This window comes from Dendrobates tinctorius, unplaced genomic scaffold (assembly GCF_039654945.1).
Source record: "Dendrobates tinctorius isolate UK_male_01 unplaced genomic scaffold, ASM3965494v1 ptg000027l, whole genome shotgun sequence".
Taxonomy (NCBI): Eukaryota; Metazoa; Chordata; class Amphibia; order Anura; family Dendrobatidae; genus Dendrobates; species Dendrobates tinctorius.
Genome location: NW_027361695.1, coordinates 8,389,336 through 8,408,863, shown reverse-complemented (window position 1 = coordinate 8,408,863; position 19,528 = coordinate 8,389,336). Strand labels below are relative to the sequence as shown.

The 19,528-nt window shown below is 45.1% G+C and overlaps 1 protein-coding gene across 3 annotated transcripts in view; it reads right to left on the bottom strand.

Annotated features, from left to right (window-relative positions):
• Positions 1-19,528, bottom strand: part of SUCLG2 (succinate-CoA ligase GDP-forming subunit beta) — a 198,582-nt gene that overhangs the window by 68,450 nt on the left and 110,604 nt on the right. The window contains exon 10 of one of the 3 annotated variants that reach the window (XM_073569744.1): positions 11,150-11,257. The exons of the other annotated variants lie outside the window; for them this stretch is intronic. Within the exon in view, the coding sequence (XP_073425845.1) occupies positions 11,165-11,257 (93 nt within the window). The 3' untranslated portion in view covers positions 11,150-11,164. Of the gene's footprint in view, positions 1-11,149; positions 11,258-19,528 lie in introns of those variants that run through there. 3 annotated transcript variants of the gene reach the window in all.

Here is a 19,528-nt window from a genome sequence, read left to right as displayed (position 1 = left end):
CTTAAAAGGGTTTATCCAGAGAAGATAAGTAATCTACATAGGATAAAAAATGAAAAAAGGTTATAGACTTTTTCACTGCAGGGTTTCGTGCAGTATCCATAAGATAGGTGATAACTAGTGATGAGCGAGCGTGCTGGGATAAGGTGTTATCTGAGCACGCTTGTGTGCTAATCGAGTGTCTTTGGCGCGTTCGAAAAATAGGTTTGAGTCCCCGCGGATCCATGTCTCGCGCCTGTTCGACAGCTGCAATACATGTAGGGATTCCCTGTTTGTTAAGCAATCCCTACATGTGTTGCGGCTGTCGAACAGCCACGAGACATGCAGTCACGGGCACACTGATGATCACTGCAGAACCCAATTAAGGATGACCCCTTTAACATTACTGACGCCAGTTCTCCGACCCGTCCAATGATCTTTACATGTCCTACTATCGTACAATCATTTTATATTTCATGTATACTTTTTATACACCTTTAATACAGGTGAACTACCAAGTGCTCTTCGAGCGGCACAGATTATATAGTTCTAAGAATTGAAAGGTAATAGATTAGAAACTTGAGCGGTATCACTCTCGCCACTCGGCTCAAGTAATTTCCCCGAGTGACACTCCGCGTTACGTCTTGGCGAACATTTAACCTCCAGATCCGGACACCACACTTTAGTGCGGGCACATTTCTTAAGGAAACACAAGCGTGGTTACTCCAAGTGACAGTTTTCTAATTAATCTGTCAAGCATCAATCTATGAAGCTCCCGGACTGCTCTGGCCATGACTGACAAGGCAATCAGCTCCTTACTTAAAGCCTAAGTATCAACCAATATTTGGGCTCCAGCGGTAGAAAAACTCTATCAACATCGAGAAATTATTCTTATTTTACCAACATATGTGTCCTGGTGTGTACATACTGACAGTAAATGATAAAATGAAAAAAAAAAAAAAAAATAAATGTACATGTATTTGGCATTTAAAAAAATAAAGATTGGCACCACAGCATGGGCTTTATGGAGAGCAATTATTGATTTCAAGGTGAAGCCTGGGAATTGACTTAATAGCTTGTTTCTTGTAAGAAAATAGGGTTAAATGGTCTCCGGAGAAGAGGCTGCTAAACTGTGCGTCTGCACCTTTATTAAAGGTTACAGAAGATTATTGTTTTTCACTACGCCTGTTCTTCTATAGGTTAGAGAACTAGGAGAAAGAAAAATGTAAAAAAAAAAAAAAAAAAGTCTTAATCCCTTTGAGGATTATTCTCAGTGTCCTGAATGGGCACATTGTAAAAACACGCAACTTTGCAAATTCTACCCTTGGACATCGACGCAAGAATTGGTCGTTGTTTTGCCCCCCAAAGAGTGCAAAGCGTGTTGGTCTACAGCTTGGAAGCGCGGCTCTGAAGTTGGCGGGATCACAGACGTGTTGGTTGTTAACAGGTGAACAGGTGACTCTTCTAAAGTCCTAGGAAGTAACATTCATTACATTCATTGACCAAAACATTAAAAGAAAGGATTCTTTACTGTTACAGTGAGCTAGAGCACCCGGCCCCAAGTGGCCGACAATAGTCTGATAAGGCGCAGAGGTTAATTAGGGGTGCAAATATTCACTTTTAGTAGAATACGCACCATAGACGTAGAGTCTTACCAATGATACTTTTTAGCATTACAAAGTGACCGCAACTTCCCTGCACTGTCTTCTAATGGTCCAAGGCAGGGGTGGCAATTGATTTTCCCGAGGGGCCACATGAGAGACCGTGACTGTTGTGGAGGGCCGAACCAATAGGCCGAAATTAATTCTACTCAGTATTAATATTGATTATAATTGTTGTATCATTGATAATTTTATTAATATTAATTGTATCACTTAATATTGAGCAGAATTAAGAATGCTGATATCCCCCTATACATCGTTTGAACCCAAGCATAGCCAATTCTGTATACCGTATGAGACCCCCAACAGCCCCTAATATGGGGCATGAGCCCCACACAGCTTCCTCCATATGCGGCATGAACCCCACACAGCTTCTCTATACGCACTGCATGAGCCCCACACAGCCTCCCTATACGCCCTGCATGAACCCCACACAGCCTCCCTATATACGCCCTGCATGAACCCCACACAGCCTCCCTATACGCCCTGCATGAACCCCACACAGCCTCCCTATACGCCCTGCATGAGCCCCACACAGCCTCCCTCTACGCACTGCATGAGCCCCACACAGCCTCCTTATATGCACTGCATGAGCCCCACACAGCCTCCCTCTACGCACTGCATGAGCCCCACACAGCCTCCCTATATACACTGCATGTCGCCCCCATAGTCTCCCCATGTGCCGCATGTCGCCTCCATGTGCGGCACCATGTCACCCCCCCGTGTGTGCAGCACCGTGTCACCCCATGTGTGCAGCACCATGTCACACCCCCAATAGCCTACCCATGCCCACCCAAAAAGCCTATACACATGAGAAAAAAAACCCACCAGAAATCACATACCTCGGTCCTGGTCCTTGGCGCTCTGCTCTTCTCCCTGCCTCCGTTGCGCTAACTCTCCGGCGGTACACCGCTGACACGATGAAATTACGTCATCGCATGAGCTGATTCACATGCTGATTAGCGGAGGAAGTGGCCGGAGGCACCTCTTCCACCAAGGGAGTCAGCGGCGCAGGGCAGAGCTGGACATGGACACAACGAGTGGACCACTGATTTCTAGCCCCACAGCTGCCTCGGTCCGCGGGCCAGACTGAAACAGCCAGAGTGCCGGATGTGGCCCGCGAGCCGCACTTTGCCCAGGCCTGGTCCAAGGTATACTGTAATCAACCTGCTATTTCCACCATGTTTTATACTGCAGCTTTACTTGCACAGTTTGGAACAGAAGCAGGAGAACATCATAAACTCAGTACACAGGGAGCAAAGAACCATTACACTGCACAGACTAAGAACTACCAGCAACTGAACCAATAAGAGGAAGGAAGAAATCCTTCCATAAGTGGAGATTTTAAGGATCTGCTTCAATGTTTAAAGGGATTGCCCAGGCTTAATATACTGATGACTTATCAATATCAGATTGGTGGTGGGGGGGGGGAACCAGCTGCTTTTAGCTCCGGTGGCACCTGGATGTAAAAAGTGCAGGTAGACAAAAAGCACAGCTCCTATTAATTTCAATAGGAGCTACGCCTCTGTCCTGGGAACTGCCACAATGAAAGGATTGGGTTCTGGAGTGAGATCAGGAGAGCAGACTGTTAGTAATTACTTGTCTCATATTGGTAACTCTCTCTCTGGAGGCGGAGTCTCAGGGAGATCTATGCCCGGCCCATAGATCTTAACAGATCACTTACATATCTCTGGAATAAGACATTGGATCGCAGACATCAAGGTGTCATCATATTCAGCTTCCTACGTCCTTTTAGGAGTGATGAACCCATTGACAGATTCCCCATAAAGATAAATTTGGCAGCAGCTCTCTTCTAGAAAACAGAAGAGCACTCTCTCGGCAGAGCGAGCGCTCCTGTGTATGGAGGACTCGGGAGAGAATGTTGATCGTGATCTGGTGTGCATTGGGCCCTTTGGGTAAGCTGCTTAATTTAAGACACAAGCTGTGATCTCAGAAAAATTAACCTGCAGCAAGAGAAAGGGCTCACGTCTCCACCAGACGTATTCATCATCTCGTTCACAATTTAAGGCTTTTCAGGCATTAACATCGCCTTTGAACCGAATTGATTACTTACAAAACATTGGCACGCCGCATTCCTCCGAGGCATACAATCACAATTATAAAGCAACATGGCTGCAACCTGCAATTTAAATACTCATTTCATGAACACATGTTGCCGCCGCCGGTTCACTAACGCAATTTATTTTATCACTATTATTTGGAGTGAAAGGGATGGAAATTCAAATTGACCGCTTCATATAAACTAAAGTAGCTCGAGGTTCTGCCGAGGGAATAGAGATGGATTATTACGGACATCTCAAAAATAAATCCAAATATGCGCGTAACTGAGATGGCAACGGGTAAAATCATACCGAGCAGGAACCCAAGATAGGTTAGGCTAGTTTCACACTTGCTTTTTTTTGCAGCGCGTTTTTCCCGCAAAAAAACGCATTGAAAAAACGCATACAAAAGCATACAACTGCTGCGTTTTTTTCAAGCATTTTTATGAGCATGCATGAAAAAAACGCAGCGTTTTTATGCGTTTGTATGCGTTTTTAGTGCGTTTTTACCGCGTTTGCGTTTTTTCCAACATTAGGTGGCCCCTCTCACTAACCCAAACCATGACTTTACTAACCCTAACCCTGACCCTAACCCTGACCCTAACCCCAACCCTAACCCTGACCCTTAACCAAACCATACTTAACCCTAACCCTGACCCTAACCCTGACCCTAACCCTTAACCAAACCATACTTAACCCTAACCCTGACCCTAACCCCAACCCTAACCCTAACCCTGACCCTGACCCTTAACCAAACCATACTTAACCCTAACCCCAACCCTAACCCTGACCCTGACCCTAACCCTAAACCCCCTTAACTAACCCTAACTCTAACCCAAACCCCTAAATTCCATGGTTAACAAAAAAAAAAACGCATGTGCAAAAAAACGCATACATGAGCATGCCAGTGCGCATGTATGCGCATCCATAGGCTATAATGGCCATTTTTAGCGCAAAACGTGCGCATGCGCTTTTTTGCAGGGCCAAAAAATGCAACATGCTGCGTCTGGAAAATACAAAACGCACACCCCAAAAAAACGCAGCGCATGAAAATCGCATACATGCGCTTACCAGCGCGCAGGTATGCGCACCCATGTTAAATATAGGGGAAAAAACGCATGCGCACGTATGCGTTTTTTTCCAGCGCTAAAAAACGCAAATGTGAAACCAGCCTTAGACATAGTCTTGCACGTTGTATTTGAGTCTATCCATCACCATTTTGCTTTCATGTCCAACAAACATTTTAAACCGCCTTGTGCATCCGGACGTAACAATACGTCACAGTCGGGAGGGTAAACGTGTACGGAGCGGGCTCAGGAGCTGATCCTGCTCTATTCTAGCTGAGTTATGCAACTGGCTTCTGCTTGTAACAGCAGCAACTAGACCAAGCTCTGATCACTGCTGTTTAACCATGTAAATGCTTTTATCAGTTGACATGATTGCAAGGTGCCAATGGCATACCATGGCAGGTGGTGGACTGCTGAATGCACCACATTGCAGTCAGTTTAGTCCTCCGATGAAGCCCACAGAAAGATGTCAATTTAGCCAAATGCTGCAGCAATGTAGTATATGAGCGATCAAACGATCGCAAGATCAAGTTTTATTAAAGGACTACAAAAAAGTAAAAATATATAAAAAATAAAATCATTCCCTTTTTTTCATAATTTTAAAACAGAGAACTAATAAAATAACCATATTTGGAATCGTTGCATTCATAAAAGTCAGATCCACCCCCACTCCCCAAAAAAGGCCAAATTAGCCATTTTTCAGTTGTAGCTCTTCCCTCCTAAGACGCAATAAAAAAGCAATCATATTGCCATATTTAACCCACAAATTGGTATTAATAGCAATGCAAAAAAAAAAAAATAAGGACTCACACCACTCAATAGATGGAAAAAATAAAAGCGTTTTGGATCTCAGAAAACTAATTTTTTTATTTTTTTTTTATAACAAAGTTGACATTTTCTTCCCCACCATAAAAAAACACTATAAAAATTTAGCATTGTACTTAACTGTACTGATCGGATGTCGTTAAGCCATTTTTACGGAATAAATAAAAAAAAGTAAAAACAAAACCCCAAAAATGGCAGAACTGGAATTTTGGCATTTTTTCTAATTTTTCAGGAAATCATACAATGCTCAACGAAAAATCGTTCTGCAAAAAAAAACAAAAAAAACATCTTATAAGTTTTGTTTTTTTTTTGCTACATGAGGGTAAAATAAAAAAGGATGGTTCTTGAAAGAGAAGAGAAAAAAAAGCCAAAACAGCTAAAATAGGAATAAAAAAAAAAAAAAACGACTGGTGATAATAATGATATTTATTTTTATATTGGGCCAACATATTCCGCAGCGCTTTACAGTTTGCACACATTATCATCACTGTCCCCGATGAGGCTCACAATCTAAATTCCCTATCAGTATGTCTTTGGAATGTGGGAGGAAACCGGAGAACCCGGAGGAAACCCACGCAAACACGGGGAGAACATACAAACTCCTTGCAGATGAAATGTTAATTTATTGATTTATTGTTACCCGCCTCATTTGGTATCGAAACGATACCACCCAAATCAAGGAGTGTAAAACTTTGTTAAAAAAAAAACGGCAACGCTTCAGAAAGGATCATTAACTGCCTTTGAGACAATGTCTGAATGACTGAATGTGGAAAATGCAGAATATTTCACATATTTTTGAAAAACATTCCAATTTGAAAAATGGCAAAAAATTAAAATAATTGAAAATGATTTCCAAGCAATCTAATATCTGGAAAAAGGAGGCTTTACCTTCTTCTGCACAACAATTAAATTTCCGTATGCACAGGCAGCGGCACGTGACTGTGGCGGATTGTTATAAACGTGATTAGTACAATAAAACATAATTAACAGTTTGCATCACCACCTCCAGGAGACCGGCAAAGCATACAAATTATTATGACAAACGTAATCCGCACTAAATTGGGCAGCGGCCTGAATACTGAATCTCGCTCTCTGTAAAGCGGCGCCATCTGAGCAGTTTCTGAACGTCCAGCCGTCAGATAACCGTCCTTGTGACAAGGATTCCTCTGGATCCTCTGAAGTAATGAACATATGTCACGTATGTGCAGTATCCACAAAGTAACGCCAATCAGGATCTGCGTTCCCCCGTGCTGGCCGCAGATGTGACAACTTAAGACTGGTCGAGGTTCTTTCTTTGATCAATGTTTCAAAAATATCACATCAAGAAGCAACTGGGTAATGAGAGCAATTTTTTAAATACCATCACATGTTCAGTTTAAGAATTTGCAAAAATCTGATTAATAAGGTGGAAAGAGACAGAGGAAACAGTGTGGGGGGGAGGTGTCATTTATTGTCCCGGTACTTACCCAAATTTAACCTTGAGCTGAAGACCGACGTCATTGGGGACTATCTGGTTGTTTGGAACTCACTGCCTAACAACATGATCAACCGGGATGCCGCAGCCAGGGACTCACTGCCTGACAACATGATCAACTGGGACGCCATAGCCAGGGACTCACTGCCTGAAACCATAATCAACCGGGATGCCGCCAGCCAGGGACTCCTTGCCTGACAACATGATCAACCGGGACGCCGCAGCCAGGGACTCACTGCCTGACAACATGATCAACCGGGATGCCGCAGCCAGGGACTCACTGCCTGACAACATGATCAACTGGGACGCCATAGCCAGGGACTCACTGCCTGAAACCATAATCAACCGGGATGCCGCCAGCCAGGGACTCATTGCCTGACAACATGATCAACCGGGATGCCGCAGCCAGGGACTCACTGCCTGACAACATGATCAACCGGGATGCCGCAGCCGGGGACTCACTGCCTGACAACATGATCAACTGGGAAGCCGCAGCCAGGGACTCACTGCCTGACAACATGATCAACTGGGACGCCGTAGCCAGGGACTCACTGCCTGACAACATGATCAACTGGGACGCCGCAGCCAGGGACTCACTGCCTGACAACATGATCAACTGGGACGCCGCAGCCAGGGACTCATTGCCTGACAACATGATCAACTGGGACGCCGCAGCCAGGGACTTGCTGCCTGACAACATGATCAACTGGGACGCCGCAGCCAGGGACTTGCTGCCTGACAACATGATAAACTGGGACGCCGCAGCCAGGGACTCACTGCCTGACAACATGATCAACTGGGAAGACGCAGCCAGGGACTCACTGCCTGAAACCATAATCAACCGGGATGCCGCCAGCCAGGGACTCATTGCCTGACAACATGATCAACTGGGACGCCGCAGCCAGGGACTCACTGCCTGACAACATGATCAACTGGGAAGACGCAGCCAGGGACTCACTGCCTGACAACATGATCAACCGGGATGCCGCAGCCGGGGACTCACTGCCTGACAACATGATCAACTGGGAAGCCGCAGCCAGGGACTCACTGCCTGACAACATGATCAACTGGGACGCCGTAGCCAGGGACTCACTGCCTGACAACATGATCAACTGGGACGCCGCAGCCATGGACTCACAGCATGACAACATGATCAACCGGGACGCCGCAGCCAGGGACTCATTGCCTGACAACATGATCAACTGGGACGCCGCAGCCAGGGACTTGCTGCCTGACAACATGATCAACTGGGACGCCGCAGCCAGGGACTTGCTGCCTGACAACATGATAAACTGGGACGCCGCAGCCAGGGACTCACTGCCTGACAACATGATCAACTGGGAAGACGCAGCCAGGGACTCACTGCCTGAAACCATAATCAACCGGGATGCCGCCAGCCAGGGACTCATTGCCTGACAACATGATCAACTGGGACGCCGCAGCCAGGGACTCACTGCCTGACAACATGATCAACTGGGAAGACGCAGCCAGGGACTCACTGCCTGAAACCATAATCAACCGGGATGCCGCCAGCCAGGGACTCCTTGCCTGACAACATGATCAACCGGGACGCCGCAGCCAGGGACTCACTGCCTGACAACATGATCAACCGGGATGCCGCAGCCAGGGACTCATTGCCTGACAACATGATCAACTGGGACGCCGCAGCCAGGGACTTGCTGCCTGACAACATGATCAACTGGGACGCCGCAGCCAGGGACTTGCTGCCTGACAACATGATCAACTGGGACGCCGCAGCCAGGGACTTGCTGCCTGACAACATGATAAACTGGGACGCCGCAGCCAGGGACTCACCGCCTGACAACATGATCAACTGGGAAGACGCAGCCAGGGACTCACTGCCTGAAACCATAATCAACCGGGATGCCGCCAGCCAGGGACTCATTGCCTGACAACATGATCAACTGGGACGCCGCAGCCAGGGACTCACTGCCTGACAACATGATCAACTGGGAAGACGCAGCCAGGGACTCACTGCCTGACAACATGATAAACTGGGATGCTGCAGCCAGGGACTCACAGCCTGACAACATGATAAACTGGGATGCTGCAGCCAGGGACTCACTGCCTGACAACAGAATAAACTGGGATGCTGCAGCCAGGGACTCACTGCCTAACAACATGATCAACCAGGACACAACAGCCAGGGACTCACTGCCTGACATGATCAACTAGAAAGCCACAGCCAGCGACTCACTGACTGACAACATGATCAACCGGGATGCCGCCAGCCAGGGACTCACTGCCTGACAACATGATCAAGCAGGACGCCACAGCCAGGGACTCACTGCCTGACAACATGATCAACTGGGAAGACGCAGCCAGGGACTCACTGCCTGAAACCATAATCAACCGGGATGCCGCCAGCCAGGGACTCCTTGCCTGACAACATGATCAACCGGGACGCCGCAGCCAGGGACTCACTGCCTGACAACATGATCAACCGGGATGCCGCAGCCAGGGACTCACTGCCTGACAACATGATCAACTGGGAAGCCGCAGCCAGGGACTCACTGCCTGACAATATGATCAACTGGGACGCCGTAGCCAGGGACTCACTGCCTGACAACATGATCAACTGGGACGCCGCAGCCAGGGACTCACTGCCTGACAACATGATCAACCGGGACGCCGCAGCCAGGGACTCACAGCCTGACATGATAAACTGGGACTGCAGCCAGGGACTCACAGCATGACAACATGATCAACCGGGACGCAACAGCCAGGGACTCACAGCCTGACAACATGATAAACTGGGACTGCAGCCATGGACTCACAGCATGACAACATGATCAACCGGGACGCCGCAGCCAGGGACTCATTGCCTGACAACATGATCAACTGGGACGCCGCAGGCAGGGACTTGCTGCCTGACAACATGATCAACTGGGACGCCGCAGCCAGGGACTTGCTGCCTGACAACATGATCAACTGGGACGCCGCAGCCAGGGACTTGCTGCCTGACAACATGATAAACTGGGACGCCGCAGCCAGGGACTCACTGCCTGACAACATGATCAACTGGGAAGACGCAGCCAGGGACTCACTGCCTGAAACCATAATCAACCGGGATGCCGCCAGCCAGGGACTCATTGCCTGACAACATGATCAACTGGGACGCCGCAGCCAGGGACTCACTGCCTGACAACATGATCAACTGGGAAGACGCAGCCAGGGACTCACTGCCTGACAACATGATAAACTGGGATGCTGCAGCCAGGGACTCACAGCCTGACAACATGATAAACTGGGATGCTGCAGCCAGGGACTCACTGCCTGACAACAGAATAAACTGGGATGCTGCAGCCAGGGACTCACTGCCTAACAACATGATCAACCAGGACACAACAGCCAGGGACTCACTGCCTGACATGATCAACTAGAAAGCCACAGCCAGCGACTCACTGCCTGACAACATGATCAACCGGGATGCCGCCAGCCAGGGACTCACTGCCTGACAACATGATCAAGCAGGACGCCACAGCCAGGGACCATATTTCCCTAACAAACAATTTGGTCTCTAATGAATCCAGTTCAGGATGGGCAGTAGATTGGCAGCAATGCCATTAACCTAGTAGTCAAATCATATTCATAATCCATCAGATTTTTGGCAATCAAAGTGGAGAACCACTGGGTAGTCTGGTCTTCTATTCATGTGCTAGAGGCAGCCAAAAAAATTTGATGAACAAAAGCCAATACCTGGTGACTATTCAATGTGTTGAAGGGTGACCAGTCTCTTCATCAACAGATCAATCCTTAGTTCTGGTGTCTGACAGCAGGTAATACCTCTCATGTCCACTAAGCCAAGAGTAAATGTTTATTGGGTTGGAGAAAGTGTTCAATCAATAGCTATCTAAGGTGTATGGTCCAATTTTATCAACCATACCTTCTGTAGTGTGGCGGAATACACAGTGGGACAGATAGGCAGGGACCCCAGAAGTTCAACATAAAACATTTTATTCAAGAAAAAAAACTCACAAAAACAGGTAAGTGATATCCTCTCGTTCACTGCCGTGTCCTCAGAACTGTCCATATACAACCATTGCATGAGCAATTGCACCGCCGTGTCTCTTGGTTGCGTCAGCAGCTGTGAGGTCCCCGACTTTGTGTTAACTTCACACGGGCCTGGGTTGCACAGTCTCCTGCTCTGTAGTTTAGCTTGCAAAAACAAAACTGACACACCCAAGACAAAACAGAGATTAAATAGGAATCGTGAACATAGAGCCAAAACCTCGAGTGGAGGGAGAGATTCGCCCCACTACCAAACCTGCAAATCCCTTCAAAACTAAAAGCCCATGTCAGGTTTTCCTAAAATCTGACTTCGACCAAATCCACATTCACCTTTACTCTGCTTTGTAATCAGAGACGTTTTGCTGTAATCACAATGCGCTCCAGCGGGTTTAAGATGTCTCTATACGCATCCTGGGGGGGGCACATACTGGCCCTCGCATATAATTCCCCCTCACACATCCCAAAAACAAGTTATATCCTATCCACAGGAGAAAACTAGCTGATCGCTGCTAAGATATCCACCATCCTGAGACCGGGGACGGGGCTCTGTAGCCGCTTCTGGAAAGAAGTGAAGGTCCACTTGCTCTGTCTCCACTTCATTCATTGTCTATGGAATGGCCAGAAATAACCGGCTAATTAGGCAGTCCCGTTGACAATGAATGGAGGTTGAGCATCCGCACTTCAGCTGTATTCCAGAAGGGGCTACAGAGCTCCATTTTCAAGATCAGTGGTAGGATATCCAGGGATCAGCAAGTTATCCACTCTGCAATTGATAGGGGAAAAACTAGAACTTTTGAGAATAACCCTTCAAGTGAAAAAAGGAGGTGGACCGAGTGGAGTAAGGTCTCAGGCACTTTGTGCAATAGTGTGGAGAAAAGCCGCAGAACGGCACACCAAGGCTCTATGGCTCCATGGAACCATCTCCATCATCTAGTCTCCTTAGCATTTTCAATACATTCCCGCCCAACAGACACTGGGGGTTGCGTTATTATGTCTGCTATGTTATCACGCAGTCATTTTATGTAGTCACACCACTCCCATTCCAAGCAAAAATGCCATCAAAATTGCACAAAACCAGTCCCCATCACGTCTGTCATCTATATCCAAAAAAAGTAAAAAAAAAAAAAAAAAAAAATCAGAATCACTAGAGAACTGTAGGTTAAAGTGGAGCAAGTCCTATTTTATAGCACCGCTAAGAAGTGGAGGGCCATCAAAAACACTAGATGGTCCAAGGTGGGACACCATCAGAGGAACTTTTTTTTTAATGTTTGTAAGGGTTTTTTATTTCATTAATTTATATTTATAATATATATATGCAACAAGACAGAAAACCTCGACGAGTCCTACCTGCGTTTAAGGTGGAGGAATGAGAATTATTTGCTTTTCCTTCAGACAGAACAGTGTGTGCTTCCAAGCAAGCCCTGATTAAAGAAAAATCCTTCACAATCCAGAGAGCATACACTCAATCAGCAGTCAGAAAAGAAAAGCTCCGGGGAGCGGCAGGAACTAAACAGTTCTGATAAGGTTCCTATGACTTTCCAACTAAACGGCAATTTGTTCTTTCATGTACCGTCAATGAGAAGTCACACGTTGTGATTTCAAAACCTTAAACCACTTTTCCTTTTTCCTCCCTTCCGCTTTTTTTTTGGCCAGGTATCAGTTATTCAACTTTCATAACATGAGATATTGACTTTGCCCTCCTAACCACTTTTTTTTAATCAAATTATTGATTTTCTGGGCTTCTTTTTTCCCTTTCCCCCAAAAGCCGCAGCCTCGGTTGAAGATTGCAAGTAGTAGATCGAATTCTGACCAAGCAGATCATGTCAATGGAGTTTGACGGATTGACAAACGCCTATCGGAACGTGCCGAAGTCACTGAAGGTGGAATTCGGCTAAATGTTAATGAAAATAATCAAGGATTTCAGTTCTGGTGGCCTATAAACTTCATCTAATTGCTAACTTGTGGGATATTAATACATATTCGTGCAATTGGATTTCAGCTTCGTCCTGCTCAGAGCCATGAGCACCTACAAAAGGACATCATTCTCTCTGGAGGACCCGATGTTGTTGTGCAAAGCATGAACAATCCATTGTCTTTGCAATGCCTCATTTGTCCTGTGCAGGTGCTGTATTGAACACTTGCAGTCAGGTTTCACCCCTCATTTTAGAGTTGACCACCCTCTGTCAATCGAAAGGAAACAACACTGTGATCATGGGGTGAAAATGGATTCACATGGGACTAGGAGGCCTTGCGTAGGATCATAGGTGCATCAGAAGTATGGGCCTAGTAAGCAAATCATAGTGTGACCGTTGGTTTTAGGTTCAGTTCACATTTAGTACCGATTGCAATGCCCGGGCTAACCATGGATCTTTTGACTCGAACCAGAAACCTCAAATATAGCTGACCGTTCAGGTCAAGAGACCACAACCAGTCCGGGCACAGATGTGGGAGCCCAAGCTAAGGTCAGCTGCACATATCCCACTTGAGTACAGACAGACCACGAATCTACTAACCAAAGGGCTCGGTTCCAAAGACCAAAAATAGGCCGATTCTTAAAAGGGTAAAATATGTTTTGTAGGGCTGCTTGATTAAAACAACAGCATTCATCCTTCTGAGACGAAAAATGAAAGCAAAAAATCCATTTTATAATAACTTTCCAGCTTTGAAGAACCAAAAGATGAAAAAAAAAAAAAAAAAAAAAAAAAAGTCTTGCTCTGGCTACACAACGTCTTACACCCAATAAGAACAAATGTGATGTGCGCTGCAGGGATTTAGGGCAATATAGAATAGTGTTCAGCTAATTAAAAAGGAGCTCGACCAAGAATAAGCAGTGAGATTTGTATCAATGGACTCCAGTCCGAAAAAAATAAAAATCCTTTGTATACATAGTTGGCATTTGTTATTTTACTAGGCTTTTCGACAGGCATCAGCAGGAGTAAGGCCGGGACAAAGACAAACTATACCCATACAGCTCCGATGGAGATCATCCCATCACTGCATTGCTAACGACCCGAGATGAGCATTTTCATCAGAGGTTACTGTGAAGTGTATGAAGCCTGCTCAAGAGAGGAGTCCACTTCATGCGTGGTAGATGCAGAGAACAGAGCTAGCTCCTATTGCTGCAGTTAGGCATATACAGATGATTCTCACAAAAATTAGAATATCAAAAAGTTAAATTTCAATTCTTCACTACAAGAAGTGAAACTCATATTAGAAAGACCTTACCAGGTGGTCTGGAAAATAGCTGAAATGGAATGGGTTGAGTATGGGGACGACCCCTGGACGCATCTCTGACTCCCAGTTCATTGCTGGGAACATCGTTGTCAGAGTATTACACCACTTTTACAGACTGACAATAAAACATACGAAACTGAAGATAAAATGGATTTTACAGGAACAAAGGGTTAGGAAACAGTATATCCTATGTAATGAATGAATAGAAAAAAAAACCCGCCATCTCTCACCGTATTTCCCTGTTTTTAGCAGTAAGTAAACATGTGGTCCCTCCAATTTATAATAACCAGCTAAGGCAAAGCAGACAGCTGTGTACTAATATTATCAGGTTGGTGAGGGCCACGGTAATTGTCCCCTTCCCCTCCTAAAAATACCAGTCCGCAGCCGCCACATCACATTAGATGCACCAATTATGGCGCCGTATTTCAGCTTTACCCGATAGTACTGTTGCGGTGGCAATCGGCGTAATGGGATAAATGAGGGCAATTGTCGGGGAGTGTTTTTTTTTTTTTTTTTTTTTTTAAATAAAGGACTTTTGAGTATGTTTGTTTTTAAATAACTCATCGGCCAGATAAGCAGATGTAAAATGCTTAAAATGAATATTCACTCGAGCACCCTACCCTAATGCTCAATCGAGTAATGAGCAGTGCCATGCACGCTCACGCAACACTAGTTACAATATCAGCAATTAGACACTCAAAGCTAAAAGTTCCCCAGGGGGACTGAAAAATAAAGGTTAAAATAGATAAAACTATGAATAAATATAATATATAGTGACAAACTCACTGGTAAAGTACTGGAGAGAGGAGATAAGTGTCACTGCACTTAATGGCGTCAGTGATGTTAAACCAGAGTATTTTTCTCCAGCACACTAAGTGCCGTGAGGATTAAGCTAAGTTGCATAATGGGCTGGTTTTATATGGACATCCATAGAGTGGTGAGAGGTTGTCCACCTTATCTCCACCAGCAGAGCCGACACCACCGTGTACTGAAAGGACCTGTGTGATGTCACAGTCAGTTGTTCAGTCACATGGGGGAGGAGTCACATGGTCTGGGGCTTAAATAGCTGGGCTCCAGAGGCAGTTTTGGTTCAGCAAGGCTGGACAGAGGATTCTTCTGTGGTTTGTGTCCTGAAGAGGAAAGCGTGAAGAACTTGTGTTACTCCAAGACCTGGAGAATTATGTTGCTGGGTCATTTTCACTGCCTTAAAAGAGTGGCTCTTGGAAGAAAAAAAAAATGTTGCAAAAATTAAAAAAAAAAATAGCCAGGTCCTTAAATTGTTATTGCAAATAACAGAAAGTTTGAAAATTTGGCTAAAACTATAAAAAATGAAAATGAATTGGTATTATGGGGTTGAATAATTTTGATTGCAACCGGAAGAGTCAACACCATATAAAGTCAGAAAAGTTAAACTATTATTTTTTTTTATGTCTTTCAGCAGCAATTACCGCCCAATATCGTACTAATCTATGATAAGCATGCATTGTAGCCAAGATTAACAAAAGTTATGGCAAGTGATCCCCTAGAATAGAGAAAAAGCGCCAAAAGAGGGAGGACCATGAAAAAGCTAACTGCTCGCCTGGAGCCTCTTGACCCGATCTGAAGCTTAATTCTCATTATGGTTTTGATAAATGCCATTATTTTGCTCAATATAAAATAAAAGACGGATTAGCGAACAGTATTTCATCGGCCCACACACCATCTGAAGGTTGTATTTTATAACAAGTGAGGAGAGTATATTAAATCATAGCCAAATGCTCACAGACGAAATAATGAAGAAGAAGATTGGGGGTGGGGAGGGAGGAGAATGTGGTTTAAAGAGATTAAATGCTCCAAGAACAATAACAGGTTACAATTCTTCCGATGAAAACTAGATTCTGGGGTAAGTGTACAAAGGGAAAGAAAGAATTAGACAACCTGTGTAGATCTGCGGGCATGATTGCAGTACATGGAGAAAAAAAAATTACAGCATGCGCTATTGATTACAGACCGGCATACATAATAGAGGGGGAAATAAAGGCGGCGCCAGGTGGGGTTAGAATAGTGCAGCTTTGTATATACAGAGGATGGGGATTCATATAAATGATTTCCGTACATTTCTTAAAGTAACAAGTTAAAAAGACAAAAAACAAATCAACAATATTTGACACTGTTCTATAATTCTTCCAAAACTGTTCTGACGTCCTCATTTCATCCTGTCAGCTCCCCTTCCAGCCGAATGCTTGATATAAGAAAGTGTTTTCTGTTCTGAGAGTCATCGGTGCTGCATATGAAGGGGGCTGGCTCACTGCTGATTTCAAACGCTACTAGAGCTGAGCGAAAAGATTCACAGGACCCTGGTCTAGTAGCCACGTTGGTATTCCTTTGACAGCCAGACCATAGCCCTTCAATCCTTCTGCTACCTCAGTATCCACAACTCTTTCTTCTGGTAAATAGTCATGGCGCGACCGCACCCATAGACTCCAGGGGAGCGCCCCTACACTCTGGGGGAGCGCCCCTACACTCCGGGGGAGCACCCATGTGCGTGTACACTCCAAGGCGCCCTTGTGAAATGCTCCAAGGCGCAGAGATGATGTTGATTTGTAAACAGAAGAGTCCCCAGGGAAGGTTCAAAGAGGTGTGGTCAGGAGGTTACAAACTAGCACCGTGGGAACTGGACCAAGGTCCTCCAAGTGTTTTGCTCAACATTAATAGCGAAGCATGACTAGGTTTTAGCCAATGTAGAGTAAGAGAAGGGGGCTGACATAGCCATTATGATTTCCACCACTGACAGAACAGGAACCTTTCTGGCCATAAAATACTCAGGAAGAGTAGAATGGTGAAGCAGGCATGTGCCATTCAAGCCTATGCCACTGATGGAGATAGCGGAGCTCTCGACTATTTTTGTATATCTTAAATGTCACAGGTTTGAATGGTGCAGCAGGCTTCCAGTGCAACCTGATGCAGATTTTCAGTGAAAGGAGAAGGAGTGAAATCACCAATCTAACAGTTATCTCCTATTCACTGGAGTGGTGCTAACTTTACTTAGGCTGGTGTACTACACCTTTAAACAGTTAAGAACAATTTTAGACTACATCATCAATCCATGCAATTTCGACAGGACCAGTCTCTCTAACTTCTAAACTCTATATACAGTATTTTAACCGCCCCAGCAATGATTTTCCCTAAACATGGACTATTTGAATGATTAAGACTTTGCAGGGGTTTTTTTTGCTGCTAGTGAAACTCACCAGTGTTAGTGAGCAGCTCGCTACACACTGGAAAAATTCAATGAGTGCATTTAACCTTCTGTATAACGAGTTCAACTTTTAAATGTGTTAATTACAGGCTGTTTACAGAAGTACGTTACAGTCTCCAATTATTCCGACGCTGCCACAGATGTTTGCTCAGAAACAATTTCGTCCTTTGTTTTAATTGAGGAGAGAAACCGGGGAAAAGGTGCAGTGCCGGTGATAGCGATTAATAGGGAGGAAGAGAAAATAACTCCCTGATAAGCTGGAAATAAAATAATTAACCTAGGAGAGGGCGAAAAGCCTCAGGGAGGATTGCGACCGGCAGACAGAGCCCTTGCCTCTCGCTGGATTTCACCCGTGCTTGCGGTAGATAATGCAGAGGAATTCAGATACATAGGCGGGAGGCTGACAAGAACACTAGTGCCGGGCAGGCTCCGACACCGCCACCATTCAGGAAATGTAATTCTATTAGCGGCAGATAGCAGGGACGCTGGATTCCTTGGGATTAGACCATGAGACATGACCTACGTGACGGTGGGAAACAAAACAGGCTCTTTTGGAAAGTAAAAAGTAAAATTTAACCCATTGAGAAAGAAAAGAAAAGACCATACATATCTCAATCATTGACTATATTGCTTTATTATATCAGGCATATTAAAGGGAATCTGTCACCAGGTTCCTACTAAGTAATACAAGAGCAGAATGATGTATGGACAGAGTTCCCGATTCCAGCGATGTATCACTTACTGGATTATCTGCTACACATCTAGCTGTTCTCTGAATGCTGAGCTGTGTATAAACTGCGCCCTTACCACTGATTGGCTGCTTTCTGTGTACACTTTGTGCATAGGCATAAAGCTGCCAATCAGTGATGGGGGCGGGGTTACAGAGAGCAGGAGGCCTATATGGCATGAGACAATTAGTCCTCTAGTGATAATCTCCTGCTGTTAAAACATTGATTTTATTGAAACTAAAACAAGCAGTCCAGTAAGTGACACATCGCTGGAATCAGGGTCTTTGTCCTTACATTATTATGCTCTCAGGTTAGGTGGTAAAAACCTGATTATAGATTCCCTTTAAATACAAGTTTCCATGTAAAAGCATCAAAAGAGTCCAAAAAGTCCACCATATAGTAGATCGCTGACGTACGATCGCTCATTCTCTTCTGACTCCACCATAAAGCTCAGTTGAAAGTTTATGCATTTTCAAAGGTAAGAGCTGGGTAAGGCGATGCCAGGCACCTTTGGTAGCAGCTTATCTCTTAAACACCTAAAGGGAAGGGCATTACGGGTCAGTCTAAATTTTACCTCCTCTGATAGAGCAGAGACTGTTGGTCAATCCCATCCCAGTTGTGTATGGGGACGTCTGAAACTCCCATAAGAAAAATGGGCCGAAAACAATGGTTCATTGGTTGTACATTGGCAAAAAAATAATCTCAGATTGTTTCTGCCATGTTGGATTTATGTGACCACTGATGCAGTCAATGCTTATAATGGGCAATCGGTGTTCTCAACGATGACACATGTTCAAAGGTCGGTCATCGATCTCAATGATCATTCTGTTTCAGTGATCCACGTTCGGAGGTAATATTGGTTGACTTGGATATAATGTGTATGGCGGGAAGATAAGACACCCCCCCTCCAATATACTACCGTAATTTGGACTGGTTAGCATGTTTCATTCCCTCGGAAGATCAAGATGGAATCCACCACCAAGAAGGCCCTCCATCATTGGACCTGGTGTGCACAATACCGACTTAGATACACAAAAACCTTGTGGCTCCCGAAGGAATATCTAGATATTAGAATTATTCAACTCATCCATCCGACATGCTTTATACTGCAGCTTTAATGACTGCCGTGCACAACCAGGACGTCAGTGTACGAGCGACTGATTTCTATTGCAACCAGAACAGAATAATTGTAAACTGCAATAATCTAAACCACTAATGAGGAAAAAAACCACA